Source organism: Carettochelys insculpta, chromosome 20 (assembly GCF_033958435.1).
Source record: "Carettochelys insculpta isolate YL-2023 chromosome 20, ASM3395843v1, whole genome shotgun sequence".
Taxonomy (NCBI): Eukaryota; Metazoa; Chordata; order Testudines; family Carettochelyidae; genus Carettochelys; species Carettochelys insculpta.
The window spans coordinates 7,814,387-7,832,986 of NC_134156.1; the positions used below are offsets into that span (position 1 = coordinate 7,814,387).

The 18,600-nt window shown below is 54.5% G+C and overlaps 1 protein-coding gene across 4 annotated transcripts in view; it reads left to right on the plus strand.

Moving 5' to 3' along the window:
* Nucleotides 1-18,600, plus strand: part of FBF1 (Fas binding factor 1) — a 41,959-nt gene extending 23,359 nt beyond the window's left edge. For all 4 annotated transcript variants that reach the window (XM_075014472.1, XM_075014473.1, XM_075014474.1 and 1 more), the window contains 16 exons: nucleotides 85-179; nucleotides 3,300-3,349; nucleotides 4,878-4,925; nucleotides 5,057-5,212; nucleotides 6,908-7,008; nucleotides 7,455-7,661; nucleotides 8,328-8,435; nucleotides 9,175-9,314; nucleotides 10,154-10,272; nucleotides 11,370-11,492; nucleotides 12,592-12,777; nucleotides 14,455-14,631; nucleotides 15,477-15,614; nucleotides 15,716-15,842; nucleotides 17,023-17,153; nucleotides 18,327-18,600. In XM_075014472.1, coding sequence (XP_074870573.1) covers nucleotides 85-179; nucleotides 3,300-3,349; nucleotides 4,878-4,925; nucleotides 5,057-5,212; nucleotides 6,908-7,008; nucleotides 7,455-7,661; nucleotides 8,328-8,435; nucleotides 9,175-9,314; nucleotides 10,154-10,272; nucleotides 11,370-11,492; nucleotides 12,592-12,777; nucleotides 14,455-14,631; nucleotides 15,477-15,614; nucleotides 15,716-15,842; nucleotides 17,023-17,153; nucleotides 18,327-18,410 — 1,990 coding nt within the window. In that variant the 3' untranslated portion in view covers nucleotides 18,411-18,600. The remainder of the gene's footprint in view (nucleotides 1-84; nucleotides 180-3,299; nucleotides 3,350-4,877; nucleotides 4,926-5,056; nucleotides 5,213-6,907; nucleotides 7,009-7,454; nucleotides 7,662-8,327; nucleotides 8,436-9,174; nucleotides 9,315-10,153; nucleotides 10,273-11,369; nucleotides 11,493-12,591; nucleotides 12,778-14,454; nucleotides 14,632-15,476; nucleotides 15,615-15,715; nucleotides 15,843-17,022; nucleotides 17,154-18,326) is intronic.

Sequence of the window (18,600 nt, forward strand, 5' to 3'; positions counted from 1 at the left end):
TCCATTAATCTCTTTCCCATACTCTCTGCTGTGTGATTGTAATGGCATTCTTCTAGTTATTTATCTACTCAATGCATCCCACAGGTATCCTGGTCCACGGCCAGCCACTCAGAAACAAGCCTCATCTCTTCTATCCGAGCCCAGGAAAGGGGTACCTTCCGGAAACACCAGTAAGGCCGGTACGTTTCACATCCCATATCAGCCCAGCTTCTGGAGAGGAAACATACTGGTGACTTACCTCGCTGAGTGATCAGTAACTACAGGGAGATAGTGTGGAACCAGGAGAATTCCCAACTTCTACTTTCTCCTCCCAGATGGGGAATACAAAGTTGTATCTTTTAAAGTAAAATGACCTCGGTATCATCGCCCTTGCAGATGAGATGAAAGTGGGGAAGAGATGGGCTTAGCAAGGCCTTCAGGTTGTACATCGAAAAGGTTTCATTACAAAATCCGAGAAACCCAAACCTATTTGCATTCTTATTCCCTGTCTCATCCCTCTGTCCCCATTTCTCTTCCTCCAAGAGATCTGTCTGCGTCATGAAATCTCCTCCTCTTAGATGTCTGCGTCATGGCCATCCCCTGCCCTGCTTGCCAGCTGCCCCCTGCTTCCCCTCCTCTGGAAGTGGACAGAGCCATTTCCAGTCACAGGCTGTGGATGCTAGTTGGTATCTGGCACAGCTTCTTCCCATCACGCATCCCGTGCTGAAAAAGGGTCATGGTTTCCTGGGCACACGTGCAGTAAATTAGTCCTGTCACCTCTGCCCTTCATCATCCTCTTCCGCGGTCCTTTCATCTCACTGGATTACCCCCACCGCCCTAAACATTCATCCTCATCCATTCGCCACCTGGCATCTTGGGGTTAGCCCCTGAGAGCGTCTACACAGCAAAGACAAACCCCTGGCTGGCCTCTGCCAGCTGACTTGGGCTCGTGGGGCAGGGGCTGCGAAGCTGGATCGCCGCTGTGTTGACATCGGGTCTCAGGTTGGACCCTGCAACGGACCAGGCCCAGAGCCTGATCCCGAGTCGGCTGGCACGGTTGCTGTGTGGACAGATCCTCACTGCCCTGCACCCCTATCGCACAGTCCCGTGCAAAGAGAGGAGAACACAGGCAGCCGTCAGCTGCAGCTTCCCCCTAGTACAGTACTCCCACCTCAGCTGGTCCAGAACACGGCCCCCGGTGGCTCTTACATGTAACTTGTCTCCAGGGGTAAGCAAACTTTTTGGGCTGCACCCCCGCTCCCACTTTCAGCCCTGTAAGTAGCTGGCTTCCCTCCCCCAACCGGTGGGAGGACCACAGGAAGGGATGCGGGCGAGGGGTGCTCCAAAAGGGGGTGCTGGGAGGCTCCAGGGGGTGCCCCAACGTGGGAGGGCAGGTCGGGAGGAGGACCCCAGGAGGGACCTCATCAAGCCGGCTAGTTGCCATTTGCCCCCACCTCTTGTCTCAGGGCCTCTGTGTCCCCCTCCCTCTGCCTAGCGTGGGGTGGGCAGGTTGCTTGGCTGGGCAAACGCCAGTTTCTCCTGGGGGAGCGGAGAAGTGCTGCAGGGCCAGGCCAGCTGTGGTGCCACAGGGGGAGCCTGAATGCCAGGACACCTGCCTGGCCCCTGCTGCCGGGATTCAGCCACCTCACGGGTAGTGGGGCAGGTGCCGGAGGTTCACCCGCCCCTCTCCCCGATTGGCCCAGCAGCCCGGGGGGGCGGTCCCTTGGTGACGCAGTGGCAGAGGCCTTGTGTGAGGAGGCAGAGGGCTGGTGATGTAGTGGAAGCTGCAGGCCGGGGGAGGGGAAGCCAATCACATTGCACCCCCATTACAAAATGCCGTGCAACCCCCCACTTGGGGCACCCCGGAATAGACAGTAGTAGTAGAACCTCAGAGTTTCAAACACCTCCGAGATGGACGGTGTTCGAAACTTGGAAATATTCCTACCTCTGAACAAAGCATCATAGTTCTTCCAAAAGTTTCCAGCTGTGCATTGTCTTAACACCTCTTTGAAACTTCAGGATGCGGAAGAGAAATGCTTTTACCGTCCTAATTTCTATGATTCAAGACCAAGCGTTTCCCTGTCTTTTACCTTTCCCTTTATTTTTGCAGTAGTTCACGTTTAACATGGTACTCTTTGGTATTTGCTTTTTTTAATCTCTGCTGCTCCCCCAGTTATGTACTTCCCGTTCCAAATGAGGGGCGTGGTTGACCGGTCAGCTCGTGATTCTGGTGTTTGTAATTATGAGGCTCTGCTGTATTAAAAGAGGCTGGATGTTATGCAGTCCGGAAGTAGCAGACAGAGGCCTCAGTCACGTGTCAAACGGATGACAATGAAGCCAATGTGGGCGGGCGGTATGTCCCATTTAGGTGGCCGGTGATGCTGGGTTGGAGCCTGGAAGGTTGCACGCAACGTGGTGGGTTTAAAGCAAATGCAAGTGGTCAGTTGCATGACTTAAGAGCAGTAGTGCAGGCTGTAAGTGCCAGACGGTGGCAGGAGCTGGCCCCCTTTCAGTGCTGGGGGTGGGCTGGCACATCATGGTGATAATGCACTGGGTTGCATCATGGAGGGTGGGGATGTCCTCTTTCTCCAGCTGACTCAGTCTCGCATGAGGTCAGTAATCTGCCCCCTCTGAAGGGTGAGCACCACGATGAGGCTGACCGAGCAGGAGAGACTGGGGGGAGAGCAGGCAGGAATTGCAGCCCTTGAGCTGGAAGAGAAGAGCTTGCTGACTCTGCTAGGACCTGCACTGCCTGCCTGAGTCTCTGGAAGCAAGTAGTATTTCCAAGAGGTGCAGAATGCTGGGGGGGTCCCAGTGACTTTTGTGGGGTTGTGGATGAAAATCAGGCCAATGGCATGTCTCTGGCACTCACGGTGTGTCAATCCATAGACCTGGAGTAGAAATCTACCCAGTCAGCTCCTTGGAATAATACATTTCTGGATGCTCTGTGGGCAGGGACGTAGCAGAGCAGGGAAAGGAGGGAATGTGCCTAAAGCATTCGAGGAGGCACTTGTGTGCTCCAGGAGTTTCACTAAAGATGCATCTTCCTTTAGTGTCCCAAGGACCTTCCAGCTCCTCTTGGCTCCGCTCTGACCATGCGTTCTGGAGTACGCAGTCCCACTGCCTCAGTGGCTGGAGCCCTTATGACACTAGCACGTCCTTGCCGGGCTGAAGCAGCACATCTATGGTTAGATGTAGGAGAGTTTCCTTTATTTCCAGTCTGCTTCCAATGCTCCTTTTCTCACGGCTCTTGATGCTGAAAATGCCTCAGTCCACTGCCATGTCTGAGTATTAAATGTGTTGAATTTCCCCATCTGCAGCTTCTCTCCAAGGACATCCAGAGGGTCTGGGGCCTTCCACACTAACTCAGGTGGGTGTGAGATGTTACAACACCAGTCATGGTGCATTGGGGATAAAGTTCTCCTGTTCATTTTTCGGTGGCTAAAACTCAGGAGTGGAAGTGAGAATCCGGGAGGCTGCGTTCAGCTCCCGGCTGTCTCGCTGATTGGCCATGTGCTGTGACCTCAGGCAAGTCACCTCAGGTTCTTCGGCAGGAGAGGGGGTGAAATACCACACCCCTCCTTCCTTTCCAGGAATCCTGTGGGGTTTTAATTGGGCTTTAAAAGCCCGTTTAATGAGTTTGCGGATTAAATGCCAGGTTTAACTTGTTAACCATTTAATGAGGACACGGCTCCAGCCCACCCCCCTGCCATGGACAGGGGCTGCTCCGGCCGGGTTTGACTGTATCTGCCCATGGCACCACCATGGGTGGGGTTTGCTCCAGCACAGCCACAGCAGCCCCCATCAGCAGCTGACCAGCCTAGGAGCATCATGGGTGGGGCACTCAAGCCAGGCAGGAGCAGCCCCGGTTCCCTGAGCCCCAGGCACACCATGGGCAGGGGCACGCCAGCTGGGCTGGAGTAGCCCCCACATGGTGGCCACAGATGCGGATGCTCTGACCTAGCTGGAGCAACCCCCTGCCCACAGCAGGGAGGCCACTCCAGCCTGGCTGGGCAGGAGCAGCCTCCCCAGCAAAAGCCCCCCGGGCCACCACAGATGGGGGCTGCTCCAACCGGGCTGACGTGCCCTTCCTCTGCAGCAGACTCATGGGGCTGGAACAGCCTCCTGCCCATGCCAGGCAGGGGATTGCTCCAGACCCTCGTGGTTAACCATAACCAGTAAGCCTCATCTGTTTGGCACGAAGCTTAGCAGTTAATCATTAAGGTCCCTAGTTTTAATTACTGTTTGCAAAATGCTTTGAGGTCCTTGACTGGAAGTGCTCGCTAACACATGCCTGAGTGTATTAGTTAATAAAAGTCACTTGGCTTCTAACTCGTTGTTAGGTTTTACATTGCCCAGTTCCATTACTTTTGAGGTGAAAGAAGAAAGTTTTATTTATTTTTTTTTAGCAATTTAAGGGGGGAATTATCAAAGCTTTTAGAAGTGTGTGTCCAGCAATCCTTACCTAGCTCACTGAGAGGCTAAAGCTAGACTTCCTGCATCCTTTTGTGCCCTCCATTGTGGGGCATATTTGTGTTTTCTAATTTAAAAACAATTAATCCCATCTCCTGAACCCATCTCCAGCAATAATCCTGAGCTAACCTCTGAGCCTATTACGCTGTCTTGCCTGGTGCAGGTTGAATGTCTCCTGTCCTGTCCATGCCGCCTCCTGGGGTTGGACCCTTTGGAGGTTTCATAAAGATGTCCTTTTCTGGGCGAGAGGATGGTGATTTGCAGGGGGGTAGGCTTGGAGGATTGGCAAGCCTAGAAGAGGGGAGGACCAGTTAATGGCAGGCACCGAAGGGAGGCTCCCAGGCTAAATAGCACTAAGATTTCCCGCGCGGCATGCAGGCCTTGAAGAGGAGAAGGTGGATGAGCTTTTCCTTGTTTCTCCGCAGGTGGCTGTGCCTGAGGCTCCTCTCCCACAGGTTCTCCTGCAGCAGCAGGTGAGGACAGAGCATGGCACGTCCAGGGCCCTGCATCCTGTTGGGTTGACAGGCTGCTTCTACCGCTCTTCATTCTAAAAGGGCTTGGTTTTGTCTCCTCTTCCGCCCCTCCCGGTGCTCTCCTCTGGCAGCTCCTGCAGGCCGAGCCCCTGGCGCTGAGCTTGCTGAATGCTAGCGAGAATGAGAAGAGGCTGGTGACTTTGCAGGCACAGCTGAAGGAGGCTGTGGCTGGACACCAGGTGGAGCTGCTGAGTGCCCAGACTCGACTCGCTGAGCTGGAGAGCCAGGTGAGGCATCCAGGCTGCTGGGCTGAGGTTGGGGCAAGTGTGTTCTCTCGGTATTTGCTCAGGTCTTTCCATTGGTGCCAAGCTAGGAGTGGTGGTACTGGGCTGTGATAGTACATTAGGAAGGAAATACCTGGGCCCAAAGGGCAGCAGGAGTAGGGGTGCCAGAGACATGGTTCATCCCTGCCCAGAGGAAGGAACCGGGCAGGTGACAGAGATGGTACAGGCTGCCGAGGGCTGCAGGGAGGGGACACAGGACACTCCTGTCTTCTGCTGGCTGCCACCCAGTGAGCTGTCCCTGCACCAAGGGTGAATGCTGACATCCTCCAGGTGCATTGCTTTGTTCTGAAGGGAGCAGCTGACCTGCCTCCGAGTACACCTGGAGTGTGGATCTGCTGTGTCTCTTTAGCTTTCCAGGCCAGGGTGCCTTTTATGCTGCTTTGCTAGTGATAAATCACCTCTCCAGGCTCTGCTCACACACAGCCATTAGCATGAATGCATCCCCCGTCACTCACAAACTACATACAGGGCAAATGCCCCAACCTTGCATCCTGCACTGCTCAGGACCCTGCCCCAGATATGCACCAGCCTTTCTTTATCCTGAGTGGAGATTCACAAAGCACTTCAGTCAAAACATGCTGCTGTAGGTAAAAGAACACGTTTATTAGCTCAGGAAAGGGTGATTTTTAAGTGACTATAAGTGGTAAAGGCAGAGAAGTCGGAATTGGCTACAAAAGAAATAAAAGATACATGCAAGAAACATCCTCACCTAAATGTAACCAAATTAACTGTGGTTTAAAAGCAGGATTAATTTCCCTCAAAACTTCCAGCAGCACAATCCGACTGAATTCTTCCCCTTCTCCTACTTCAGTGATGATTCTTTGTCTTTCAAGCAATCTTTATAGAATCATAGACTGCTAGGGCTGGAAGAGACCTCAGGAGGTCATTAAGCCCAGCCCCCTGCCCAGAGCAAGACCAACCCCATCTAAGTCATCCCAGCCAGGACTCGTCAAGCTGGGACTTAAAAACCTCTAGGGATGGCGAATACGCCACCTCTCTAGGTAACGCATTCCAGTGCTTCACCACCCTCCTGGTGAAACAGTGACAGTGAAATCTTGCTGCTATGAGATGCAGAAAGAGAGATAGCCGGAGGCCTTTCTTTCCCCCAACACCTTTCCTATATCCTGACCCTTTTCACGGGAGGAGTCCTTGCTGGGCTGTGGGCTCAGGCAGTTCTGTTGCATACAGGAGCTGCCAGCTGTCCTTCAGGTGAACTGTAAACACTTTACAACTCCTCTGCTGGTACACTTCCGATTGAACAAGTAATGGCCCCTTAGCACCTCGCTAGCGTGGCGTTGTCTTTGCATGCTCCAGAAATCAGACCATGTCCTCCAAGGTCAGGTGTTGCCAGGATGCTTGTGAATGGGAGGGTCTCCGGGAGGAGCTATTTGGATGGCCTCGAGAACTACAGCATGTTTCAGTTACTGTTGTAAGTAGAATCCACGTACAATATCGATTCCCCCTATTTTAACTCGACGATGACGGGCAGCAGATTGTGCCTTTTCACGTGCTAAGCTTGCAAAGCCTGCTGTGTGCAAAATGGATCCTGATGCTGTAGAAGTGGTGACTTGGCTCCAGGGCATCCCCCCAGCCGCGATGCTTTTTTCTGTAGCCCGTCCTGGTGACTTTCTCCATCAGGTGCAGAAGCTGGAGCTGGAGCGGAATCAGCAGAAACTGCTTCTGGAGCGCCTGCAGCAGCGTCATCAGGAAGATTTGGAGCTCTTTGAAGACGCCCACAGGTACTGCTGGTCTCCACCCTCACACATGTGCACCAGAGACATGGACCATCACCCTGGTGTGTAGTGCTGGGAGTACTTGGTCCAGCTTATAATTGGGGTAGGGGACTGGGCCTAAGGGTCTACTACTCCCAGGTCTAACATGGTGCGTGACTTTCAGCATGACTCTGTGCCTCAGTTTCCCATTCTGTAAAAGGGGATTTGGTCGCCTTTGGGAAGTGCCTGGAGACCGAGCAGTGAAAAGTGCTATCCGCTGCATAGGCAGCAGCACAAAGAGCTGGGTATTATTTATTTGCTATTAAAGAGCAGCAAGCACAAAAACTGGCACTTAAGTTAGGATCCAGCGTTTGCAAATTGGCCCCTAAGCATCAGATTTCAGAGCCTAACCAGCCGGCCCAGCCCCATCCTAGCAGGCACCATGCAAACAGCTCCTGGTCTCTCCCTGGCAGGAGCCGTGTGAAGGTGATTGAGGAATCCTCCCGGCAGCGCGAGGCGAGACTGCGGCAGGAAAACGAGGAACTGGCAGCGCAGTACCTGTCCCACTGCCAAAATGCTGAGCGGGCCAAGTCGGAGCTCCTGGCCCAGCAGCAGCGCAGGCTGGCAGATCTGGAGCAGGAGAAGGCCCAGGAGGTGGAGAGGCTGCGGGAGCTGCAGCGGTGAGGAGGCCTGGAGGAGGGGACGGCTAGCCTGGCTGAAGGGGGTCCAGGGTCCAACATTATTTGGCTCTTGAAGGGGGCAGCACCCATGGAAATCAGTGTCCGAGCAAACACAGCAGTGGGCTCAGCTGGGATTGTGGTGCCAGGAGAAGGCCAGGCTAGTTCAGCGGTGTGAAGAACAGCCCCAGCCCTGGTGGGAAGTTTAGCAAAGGTTTCTCCCACTCTCCTGAGCTGTGCCGCCAGCCAGGAGCATTTGCATCGGCCTGTGAGGAGGCTGAGCTACTCTCACCCGCAGGCTGCAGACCCCGGGCACCAGCTCCGCCTTGGCCGCATCAGCCCAGGCAGGCACCCGTGGGGCTGTCACTGCACAGGGACGTCTACCGTGTAGAGTCCTTTGGGACGCCCAGCTGTCATTCTCCTCCTGCCACCTGGGTCCGGACAAGAGTGGGTTATCTCCACAGCTGGTCCTCCCACCATCGGTCCCGCCTGCAGCAAGGGGGCCACGATCAGCTGGCTGCTCCCACTCGGCTCTCGCTGTGTGTTCCTCTGGGCTCTTGCTGTAGCAGCGAGGGTCGTGTGTCTGAGCACAGCTATGGCACGTGCTCCAGGAAACGTAAGTAGCTAGGTACGATTAACGGGTTCCTCCTCCCTGGGCTCTTCCTACAGGGTGTCCGTCCAGGAGATGCTCAAGGACCACGCAGAGCAGCTGCAGAGGCTGAAACGACTGAAAGATCAGGAAATTGATGCAGTAACCAGTGCTACCTCCCATACCAGGTACCCGCTGCCACCAGCCTGGTCTCCTGGCCTTGCCCCTTCAGCTGTTTTATTTTCCTCCCGGTAGACAATGCTGGAGGTCAGATTCCTCTTCCAGTTCTGAGGGAGAAAAGCAAGCAGCAGAGTAGGTTACTTCTTCCCTTCAGGGCTCGAAGAGCCTTAAAACCAGAGCTGCCACGGAGCTGGAATGGTCCATTGCAGTAAACTCCATCAACCTGGCAGCCGTCCATGGGACGGATGGAGAAAAGTCACATGTGCCCGCCCTAGAGGATCACAGTTGTCCCTTCCAGCCTGGAAGCCGTGGGCACAGGGCTGTCTGCAGAGGAATGCACAGCTGGTGTACTGGGCAAGGGAGAATCCCAGACGCTGGCTCGGTGAGCAAATTGCCCTCATCACCTCGCAAGTTCTGTCAGGCGATAACGGAGCTTTGTTCGAAGGCCTCTGCATTGCCCTGAGGAAAAGCACCAGCTGCCCTGTGCTGCCACGGAAGGGAAGGGGTTCACTGACCAGGAGAGGTTCAGGCTAGAGCTACCATACCTGCTCAAGCTCCAAGACAAAGCAGTGCAGATTCATTGCCCAGGCTTCCTGCGGCAGAAGCCACCCCTTGCCCTGGAGATGGGCTCAGAATCTAAGTAAATCTTCTAGCCCCCGAGCCAGTGAGGGTAACGATAAAAACAGGAAGCCAATGTGAACGGGTGCAGCTGCCACATGACGGTGGCCCCATCTCTTCCTCATGCAGGTCTCTGAATGGTGTCATTGAGCAGATGGAGAAGTTTTCCAGTAACCTGAATGACCTCTCCTGCAAGGTGGAGGCCACCCACCACAACACGTCGCAGGAGCTCGAGATTGGAGCCCGTCAGCGGGACGAACAGCTCCGGGGTACCTGTGTTTGCTTTTGCCTAGCACTTGTGGTCCCGGTTATTTATACAGTAGCAGCTCAGGGCCCCAGCCTCGCTCAGACCTCCATTGTATGTTCACAAGCTACTGCTCCAAAGAGCTTACAATGCAGGAGGAGACATTATGTAAATTATGGAAGCATCCGGGAGCCCTAGTAACAGACCAGATTGCATTTTTCGAGGCACTGTACCACCCTGGAGCAAGCTAATGCCTGTCCCACTTTACATCCAATGAGCTGAGCCACAGGTAAAATGACTTGCCCAGAAGCAGGCAGGGAGTCTGTGGCAGAGAACTGGACGCAGCTCCCTGTCCCGTGTCCTAATCTCAAGATCATCCATCCTCTCTGCCAGACGTTCCCACCTTGTCTCTGCTATGCATTTGCCTTTCTGAGGCCAAAGGCTGCCCCAAGCAAGACAGCTGCACCAGAGATCCTCCGTGCTGCAAGCGGCTGCCTGGGAATGTCCTTGTAGCCTAACAGATTTTTTTGGGACCCGCTTTGGCCATGGAATCTTATTCCCCCAAAAAATCTGCTAGTCTCTCAGGTGCCACAGACTAACACGGCTACCCCCTCTGATACTTGGGAATGTCCTGTCGCCAGACGGCAATCCCCACGGAGGATCCATCCCAGCCAGCTGGGTCGGTAGCCCCGTTCCCAGTTGTGTAAACCAGCATAATGCTATTGAGTGACGCTGATTTAAACCAGCTGACGGTCCAGCCCTGCAACCTTCGTACGAGACACACACGACGGTGGCCTGCGCTGGGTTGTGGGACTAGCCTGTGAAGGGCTGCGGTTTGCTGCATGGTGGTTTTTCTCCCCTCAGTGCTGCATGACCGACTGACGCGGCAGCAGAGGGACATGGAGGAGGAGCGGAGCCGGCTGCAGGAGGTCATTGCTAAAATGGAGGCCAGGCTGAGCGAGCAAACTCGTCTCCTGGAGCAGGTGAGGCAAGGCTGACCGCCTGTGTCTTCAGCCTCTGGTAATGGCTCTAACGGAGGGGTCTGCGTGTTCTGTATCCAACCTGGGAGCTCCCCTGAAAGTTATGGAGGCCTCTCACCAAGACAGGAACATTAACCTGCTGTCCGAGCTGACCTTGTCTTGCAACTCCACATCTCCTGTTCTTTTCCTTTTCCCCCGCCCACAAAAGCTCATCAGCTGATAAATTCTTTTGTTGGTCTTTAAAGTGCTACAGGACAGCTTTTTTGTTGGGTGAAGATACAGACCGAGGCGGCCACCTCCCTGTGACCATTCTTTTCCTGACACAGATGAGACCTAGCTCTGCATGCAGACTTTGCAGCTACAGGTTGCACCTCTCTCGTCCGGCATCCTTGGGACCTGACTGGTGCCGGATGAATTTGCCGGACCATGGGATGTCCATATTGCCTAGCACGTTACCAACACTTCCAGTGCTCACTGGGCTCTTAGAAGACATGTAGGGGTAAATTGCAGCTCAATAAAAGCACAGAACATGGTGAGCCAGGACTGGTGGCTGAAAACAAACTTTGTGGGACCGTGGCACACTTGGCCACACCCATGATAAGTGCTTATCTGGCTCACTCAAATTGTGCTGGATTATGGATGTTACCGGACAATAGAGTTCCAGATTAGAGAGGTTCAACCTGTAATGCATACTTCTACCCAGGGTCAGAAACCCAAGTGCCGAACCAAGAGCCAAGATCTTGTACGTTAAATATTCATAGCGGAGGGTCATTTGAGGCAGGGGCTTCTCTGAGCGTGGTTGACCTCCATGTGAAAAGCCAGTGCCCCCTCTGGCGGGTGATCTGAGCTATTGGTAGAAAATCCCCTTTTCCAACCTGCAACAGCCATGATGAGAGGCCGGGTGGAAAACCATTTTCTTGCCTGGTGGGGGTGGAAATCAGGCCAGCGCCTGAACCTCCAAGGCTCAGGCCCTGCAGTAAAGTCATATAAAATGGAGCAGGTGGTAGAAAAATATCTGCTCCAGTTTAGGCATGATTGTACCGTAGGAAGATGTACCCCAGGCCTGGCTTTCCCCATAGCCAGGCATTTCCATGCCCTAGGAACGCTGGAGGGTGACAGCAGAACAGTCCAAAGTGGAATCTCTGCAGCGCTCCATGGAGGAACAGCGGAGGGTGATGACCCAGCAGCTGACCATGGAGAGGGAAGAGCTGGAGCGGGCAAAGGTCAGATGTTCCCAGGGTGCTTAACGTACGTGGTGGTCTCAAGGAGGTGGTGTTCCCATTGGGTGGTAGTATTAATTCAGGTGGCACCAATCCAGGAGAAAAACCCCTATTGCTGGCAGAGGACTGGGGCAGGAGGGAAATAAGCCCCCGCAGGCTTTGGCAGCTCAGGGATAATAAGCTGGTAGCAGTGGAAGGTTTGGGGGTGGGAAACAGTTCCACTTGGTGATTAAGCAACAGCAGCATCATGGTGCCATGAGCTTCACTGGGCAATGTCTTGCCTCCTGGTCCACCAGCCAGCGCAGGAGCCTGTCGGACAACTCCTGTCCCTCTTGGGCCTGGCACGCACGCTCCTGAAGCCGGAACATTTCATGTTTAATAGACTTCCCCCACGTCATCTACTGTTACCGCCTCTACTTCGGTCTCATGCTGTGGGTTCGGCTGGCGGGGGGCCTGTGATGGGAGTGATACCCAGTTCCCAGCCGCCCGTGAGTGGTACAGCAGGAGTCTTAACAGCAGGAATCCTTTTCGGTCTGCAGAGCAGCGTAAGGAGCCCCTGCTCCACTCCTCCCAGTGGCAGGGTCCTCTCTAAGGCCGGGTGGCCAAACAGAGACTAAGTGCCAGAATAGCTGTGGGTAGAGTGCAAAGAGCCACGTCTTACGGATTTATTTTTAGATATCTAAACATAAAAATAAATCTGTAATACGTGGCTCAGTGCTCTCCCCCAGAGCCAGGCGCTCCCCACTCCCCTGCTCTAACCCAGTGCAACCCCCCCTTCCCCAGAGCCAGGCACCCAAAGCCTCCCTGCTCTACCTCAATCCCCCACCCCTCTTCCAGAGCCAGGCACCCCCAGCTTCCCTCACTCTCTAACCCAATGCCTGGGTCTCACCGGTGCTGCCACAGCCGGGCGCTTCTCGCTCCAGGCGCTGAGGTGTGGGCAGTCCGGGCAGGTGGTTCTGAGCAGGGGCTGCGTTTCGTTGAGCACAGAGCCGCGGTTTGGCCACCCCCGTTCTAAGACCTCAGTCCGATCTTCCCGACATCTCTGGTTTGGAGGACCTGACTCAACCTGTCTCCCGTGTCCCTTTCGCCCCGCCGCCCGCAGAGCATCTTGCTGGAGGAGCAGAAGTCGGTCATGCAGAAGTGCGCCGAGGAGCGGCGAAAGCTCGCCATGGAGTGGTCGGAGTTCCACACCCAGCAGAAGCTGAGCAAAGAGCGGATGGAGCGCGATGTTGACCGCGCCCTGCAGATGGACTCCCAGAGGGAAGGCGCCATCGTGACCCTGGCCAAGGTACCGCCGAAGCTCGTTCCCGCTTCAGTCCTTTGGGATGGCATCCAGCTGCTGCGCGAGAGCAGCCGGGCAGAGTGACAGAGCCTTGCTGGAATGTTTCCTCCCCAGCCGCTCAGGGATTCCACATGGTAACATGTAAAGTAACCTTCCTGTATCACCATTTCCCCTGTCGGTGCGGTCCCTAGTCTGCCCTCTTGAAGCATCACTGTGAGAATCTCTCTCTGTCCAGAATATAGATGGTGACAGTGTAAGAGCCCATCTGATTTGGCTCTTAGGGGGAGAGGTGGATTTGTTGGAGGGTAGAAATAGGATCCAAAGGGACCTGTATAAATTGGAGGACTGGGCCAAAAGCAATCTGCTGCAGTTCAACAAGGAGAAGTGCAGAGTCCTGCACTTGGGATGGAAGGATCCCAAGCATTGTTACAAACCTGAGACCGACTGGCTCAGCAGCAGTACGATGGAAAGGGACCTAGGGGTTATGGTGGATGAAAGGCTGGATATGAGTGAACAGTGGGCCCTTGTAGCCAAGAAGGCTAATGGCATATCAGGGTGCATTAGGAGGAGCATTATGAGCAGATCTAGAGAAGTGGTTGTTCCCCTCTACTTGGCACTGGTGAGGCCGCATCTGGAATATTGTGTCCAGTTTTGGGCCCCCTGGTACAAAAAGGATGTGGATTTGCTGGAGCAGGTTCAGCGAAGGGCAACAAGAACGATTAAGGGTCTGGAGCACAAGACCTATGAGGAGAGGCTGAGGGATTTGGGCTTGTTTAGTTCACAGAAGAGAAGACTTAGAGGTGATTTAACAGCAGCCTTCAACTTCCTGAAGGGGAGCTCTAAAAAGGAGGGTGAGAAACTGTTCTCAGTGGTGTCAGATGGCAGAACAAGGAGTAATGGTCAGAAGTTGAAGAGGGAGAGGTGTAGGTTAGATATTAGGAAAAACTTCTTCACCAGGTGGGTGGTGAACCATTGGAATGAGTTGCCCAGAGAGGGGTGGATTCTCCATCCCTTGAGGTTTTTAAGTTCCGGCTTGACAAGGTCCTGGCTGGGATGACTTAGTGGGGGTTGATCCTCCTTGAAGCAGGGGGCTGCATTAGATGACCTCCTGAGGTCCCTTCCAGCCCTATGACTGTGATTTTCGGTGTATTTTGTAAATCACTGGGGCGGTGGCTAATCCTTCAGCACTCCTGTGATTACTGCTGACAAATGACCATGGCAGTGCACGTTCTCGCCATCAAGGGGCTCGGCGTGTCTTACCCTGCACCCCAGCTCCTCTGGCCGGTGGAGCAGCAGGGCAGTCCCCTGGCTGCAGGGTGAAAACAGCACACGCCTGCGGCATGTGTTCTGCCTTGGGGAGGAATCTACGAGGGCAGAGGGGGGACGTGGAGCCCTGAATAACGAAGGTGCCTGGAACCTGCCAAGCCTCCCTCTGACTGAGCCACATTCCTGAGCCAGCTGCTCTGTCTGGGTCGGGTGAGGGAAACCGCCCCCTCCCTAGCGCTTGGGGACCTTCCCCTGCAAAGCAAAACCCGCGCTCCTAAACGTGCAGCAGGGGCGACTCTTCCAGCAGGCCCGGTATTTGGAGGGGACGCGGCTGTCCTACCACAGATCTCGCGGAGCTCTTGGGGTTCGCTCAGGGGAGGAGGGGAGATGCGGCCACTCCTGCTGCTCTTGTCCTAGGAACAAGCCGAGCTGAAAATCAAGGCCAGTGAGCTGAGGGCCAAGGAGGAGCAGCTGGTTAGGGAAAGGGAATCTCTGGAGCGCGAGAGGCAGGAGCTGAGACTGGAGAAGGAAAGGGTCAATGCTGCCGCTTTGCACGTCAAACAGAGGGCGGAGGAGATTGACAGCATGAGCAAGGTATGAAGGGTGACGCTCCCTCCTCTCCGAACCCCGTTCTGTCGGCACCTCCCCAGGAGAACCCAGGGAAGGGCATGCAGGAAGTGGAGGTGGTAGTGAGGTAGGAACTTGAGAATGGGACTTCAGTTCCCAGCTCTGCCACTGACTTCCAGCAGGTGACCCTGTGCATGTCGCTTATCTCTCTGTCTGTGGTAGGAGGATGGTGGTATCTCCCTCCCTTGGTAAAACAGGGGGAGGCCATTGGCTGAAGAGCTTTTGAAGTCTGAGGAATTATTAACATACCCAGGAGCGACAGGACTTTAAATGGCCAGTCATTGTTTGGCACTTTCAAACAAAAGGGGGATTCAGAGACCTGCTCCGCAATACAAGGGTCTGTGTGTCCCATGCATGGAGGGAGACGGGGAGAAGAGCTCTTGGATGGCTCAGGGGCTGGGAGAGGGGATCTAGAACCTTCCCTCTCTGACACGGATTCAAATCCAGGCCAGATCCCTGGCAACCAGGAGCCATTCCTGTCGATGGCTCTTGGGTGGCCTGTGTGACTGGAACTTGGTCTCGCTCCAGTTCAGAGTGGAACCAGCCTTGGCAGAGGAGCCGTGGAGATGGTGCGCCCCACTCGATCCCCGAGAGGTTCCCCAGGTCCTTGAGACCCACCAGTGGGGTGGCCTAGGAGAAGCTTGCCCTGCTGCTGCTCCTGCTGTACTAGCGTGGCGGGTAGGCCCAGGGAGGGAGCGACAGGAAGGCATACGTGTAGTGGGGGTTTCCATCGGCCCTTCCACAGCCCTCTCTCCACCCTGCTGGGCACCCTCACACCACCCCGTCACGCTCTGGGCGGCCGCGTCCCCCAGCTGTCTTCGCAGAAGTACGAGGAGGGGGAGAGAGCCCTGCTGGAGGCGAAGAAGGTGGAGGCCGAACACCAGACGAGGCTGCGTACCGTGCAGCAGCAGCTGGAACGGCTGAAGGAGCAGGAGCAGCGCCTGCACCAGGTAATCTCATCCCATTTCCCCTCACGTCATCTCCTGCGTGCCGCACGGTGCCCGGCCTCATCCATCAGCCTTTCTCTCTCTCTCTCCCCCGGGTGGGCTAGGAGCGCCAGAACCTGGCTCGTCAGAGGCGACAGCTTGAACTGCTGCGAGAGGAGATTCCAAGCAGCCGGTTGCAGTTCCTGGCCCAGCTCCAGGCATCGGCCCCGAGCGTGCCCTCCGTCACACACTGTGAGCATCTCCTCCACGCCTGCTAGCAGAAAAGCTCTTGAGTGGTTGCTCTGTATAGATGCATCACCTGGGGTGGGGCAGGAGGGGCGCTCACGGAGGAAGAAGTGTTGCCTAACCTAAAGGATAACGTAGGCCCAAGAATCAGTGAGAATAAACCGGCCATGAAGAAAATTAGGCTGGAGATTTAGCAGGCGGCATCTAGCCATCGGCGGGGAGGCGCAGGGGAACAGGAGCAGCAGAGGAAAGAGACCGCGCTGGTTTTAAGGTGGAGCTTGGCACATTGCAGGTGAAAGGATTCACTGACCCAAAATGCTCCCTCCAGCCCCATGGTCCTGTGAGTGAGGAAATGAGAAGAAAGGCCTGTCTACACGACAGCTGCTCCTGTGATATCGTTTACTGCACTGCAGCTGTGCCAATGCAGCATAGCCACTTCCTACATAGAGGGAAGGAATATGTGTTTCATCAGCCTAGGTAATCCATCCCTCCAAGAGTGGGAAGCTAAGTCAAAAGAATGTTCTGTCAGCCTAGCCGAGTCTAAACCCGGGCTTGGTCCATCTAATGGCAGTACTTGGTGCATAACATTTTTTGCAACCCTGAGTAACATCCCCGGGTCCATCTAATTTGTCAGTGTGGACTGGGCAGTAGCCCTGCAGCTTTGTTTCATAGGGTGCGTGGAGCATCTCTGTGGTTCAGCCCTGTGTAAAGAACTGCAAGTCAAATTCTGAAGTCACCTCTTCACAAGAGGGACCTGGGCTCGTTGTCGGAGCCAGGGCTTGGAGTCAGGACTCCTGTGTGCCACCGATTTGCTGCTTTGCACAGGGAAAATTGGTTAACATGTGTCCCTTATTTTCCCCTTCTGTAAAATGGGACTAAAAGTTACCTAGCCTGCAAGCCACGCTGGAGGGTTAATTAAATGTGCTTTAGGATCCTTGCATTAAAGAGGCTGTGGACATAGCGTGCAATCCTTAGAAAGAATCTCCACAATTTTCTCGTCCCAGGCTGGGAAGAGACACTTCACGCTGGACTAGAGCATGAAAACACAGGGACGGCAAAAATACTGGGGAAGCGTAGAGGGTCCAACTTCCTCCATCCCGCTGAGGGTCTCTGTGTCGCTCAGATGTGTGTCCTATGTGGCTGTAACCACGTGTATGTTCTTGGGCTATTGCTTCTTCCATTACAGATTTGCCCCCTCCTGTTATCAACTTACCTCAGCACAACACTGGCGGTACAAGAGGCACCCAGGGTACGGCCGGGGCAGGATCTGCCGAGCTGTATGCCAGACTGGTGCTGCTGAAGCACACGGCTGAGCGGGTAAGATGAGATTCCGTGGTACGGGTTGCATCTTCCTCGTCTGGCGCCCTCGGGTCCTGATCCGGCCCGAACAAGGGAATTTGCTGGACAAAGGGAGGTCCCCAGCCTTAGTGGCCTCCTTACCGGCAGCTGGCCCTTGGCTCCTCTGCCCCTTGGAGGCCAGCACAAGCCCCAGCCAGGGAGCCGACCTCAGGGGCACAAGCCCTGGCCTGCCGTGCCCTGTTCCTGGCAATCTCCCAACTGGGAATGTCTGATGCAGTAATATCCGTGGTCCTGCCTGATGGCAGATGTTGCTGGAGGAGAGAATTCCCTTTCTGAGATGTGCAACCTGTATCTGGTCGGATTTGGACCCCGGTCGGTCTGCTGCTGAGCTATGCTGAAAAGATTTTGGCTTTAAAACGCTGCCGGCTGTCCCAGGAAAAGAGAAACCGAGGGCTCAGCACCAGTTATTGCTGGGCAGTAAAGCGATTTGTTCTGCGCCGTGCTGTAAAAGGAACGTTTCAGAGACCAGGCGTGCGGGTGGGTCCCTGATACGCTTAAAGCAGATACAGATGAAGAACAGAAGCAACGACGGTCACAAATTATTGGACAGCCAGATCTTCAAAGCTGCTACTTGGCTTGTCCCACATGGGTTCCTCGCACAGGCAGTGACCTTACTGGTCTGTCACCACGGGTGTGGGACATGTGTACTTCTCCAGACTCAGGGCTCTAAGGTCCTCAGATGGAAGGAGATACAGTAAGGCAGTTAATCCCAGTTCTTCTGGCTCTTTGAGGTTCCCATCCTCTCCAGATCCTCCACTCACTTGCCCATTCTTCCTCCAATATCCCTGCATCTTTGGGGTTCTCCTTTGGGAATCCTGATATTCGTTTCTAGGAAAGAGAGGCTATTCACGTTGTCTGCATAGCTCCCGTTCAAGGGGCACATGTGTCTCATGCAGGCCCTAACTGAGCTCCACAAAGACATGGTGGGCAACCACAATTACCATAAAGTAAGTAACTGTTCTTGCTGGTTTGCTCGCCTCTCAAGGTCTAGGCTTTGATTGCTTCATGGATACTTGACTTGTAAGTCCATTCCCAAGACAACGATCAGCTGACAGGCACGTGAGCATCTGTACTCCAACATGAGGCATTCCAACCACAACCAGTGATGGCCGTTCCCTTCTCTCTCCACAGGACCGGGACTTCTTGGAAGACGAGCAGTTCTTTCTGGAGACCCTGAAGAAAGCGTCCTACAATGTGTCATCCCAGACGGCATGAGGGGCTCAGCCCCCTGGCTTTGCCGGTGTAGCCGGCTTTTTTTACAAGGAAGATGGGAGATTTTTCTAATTTACGTTTTAAAAAAAAAAAATGCAAAAATGAATAGATGGAAAATTGTCAGACACATTCAGCCAGGCAGCAATTACTTTAAAAAACAAAACAAGAAAAAAAACAAAACCCCTTTTTCATG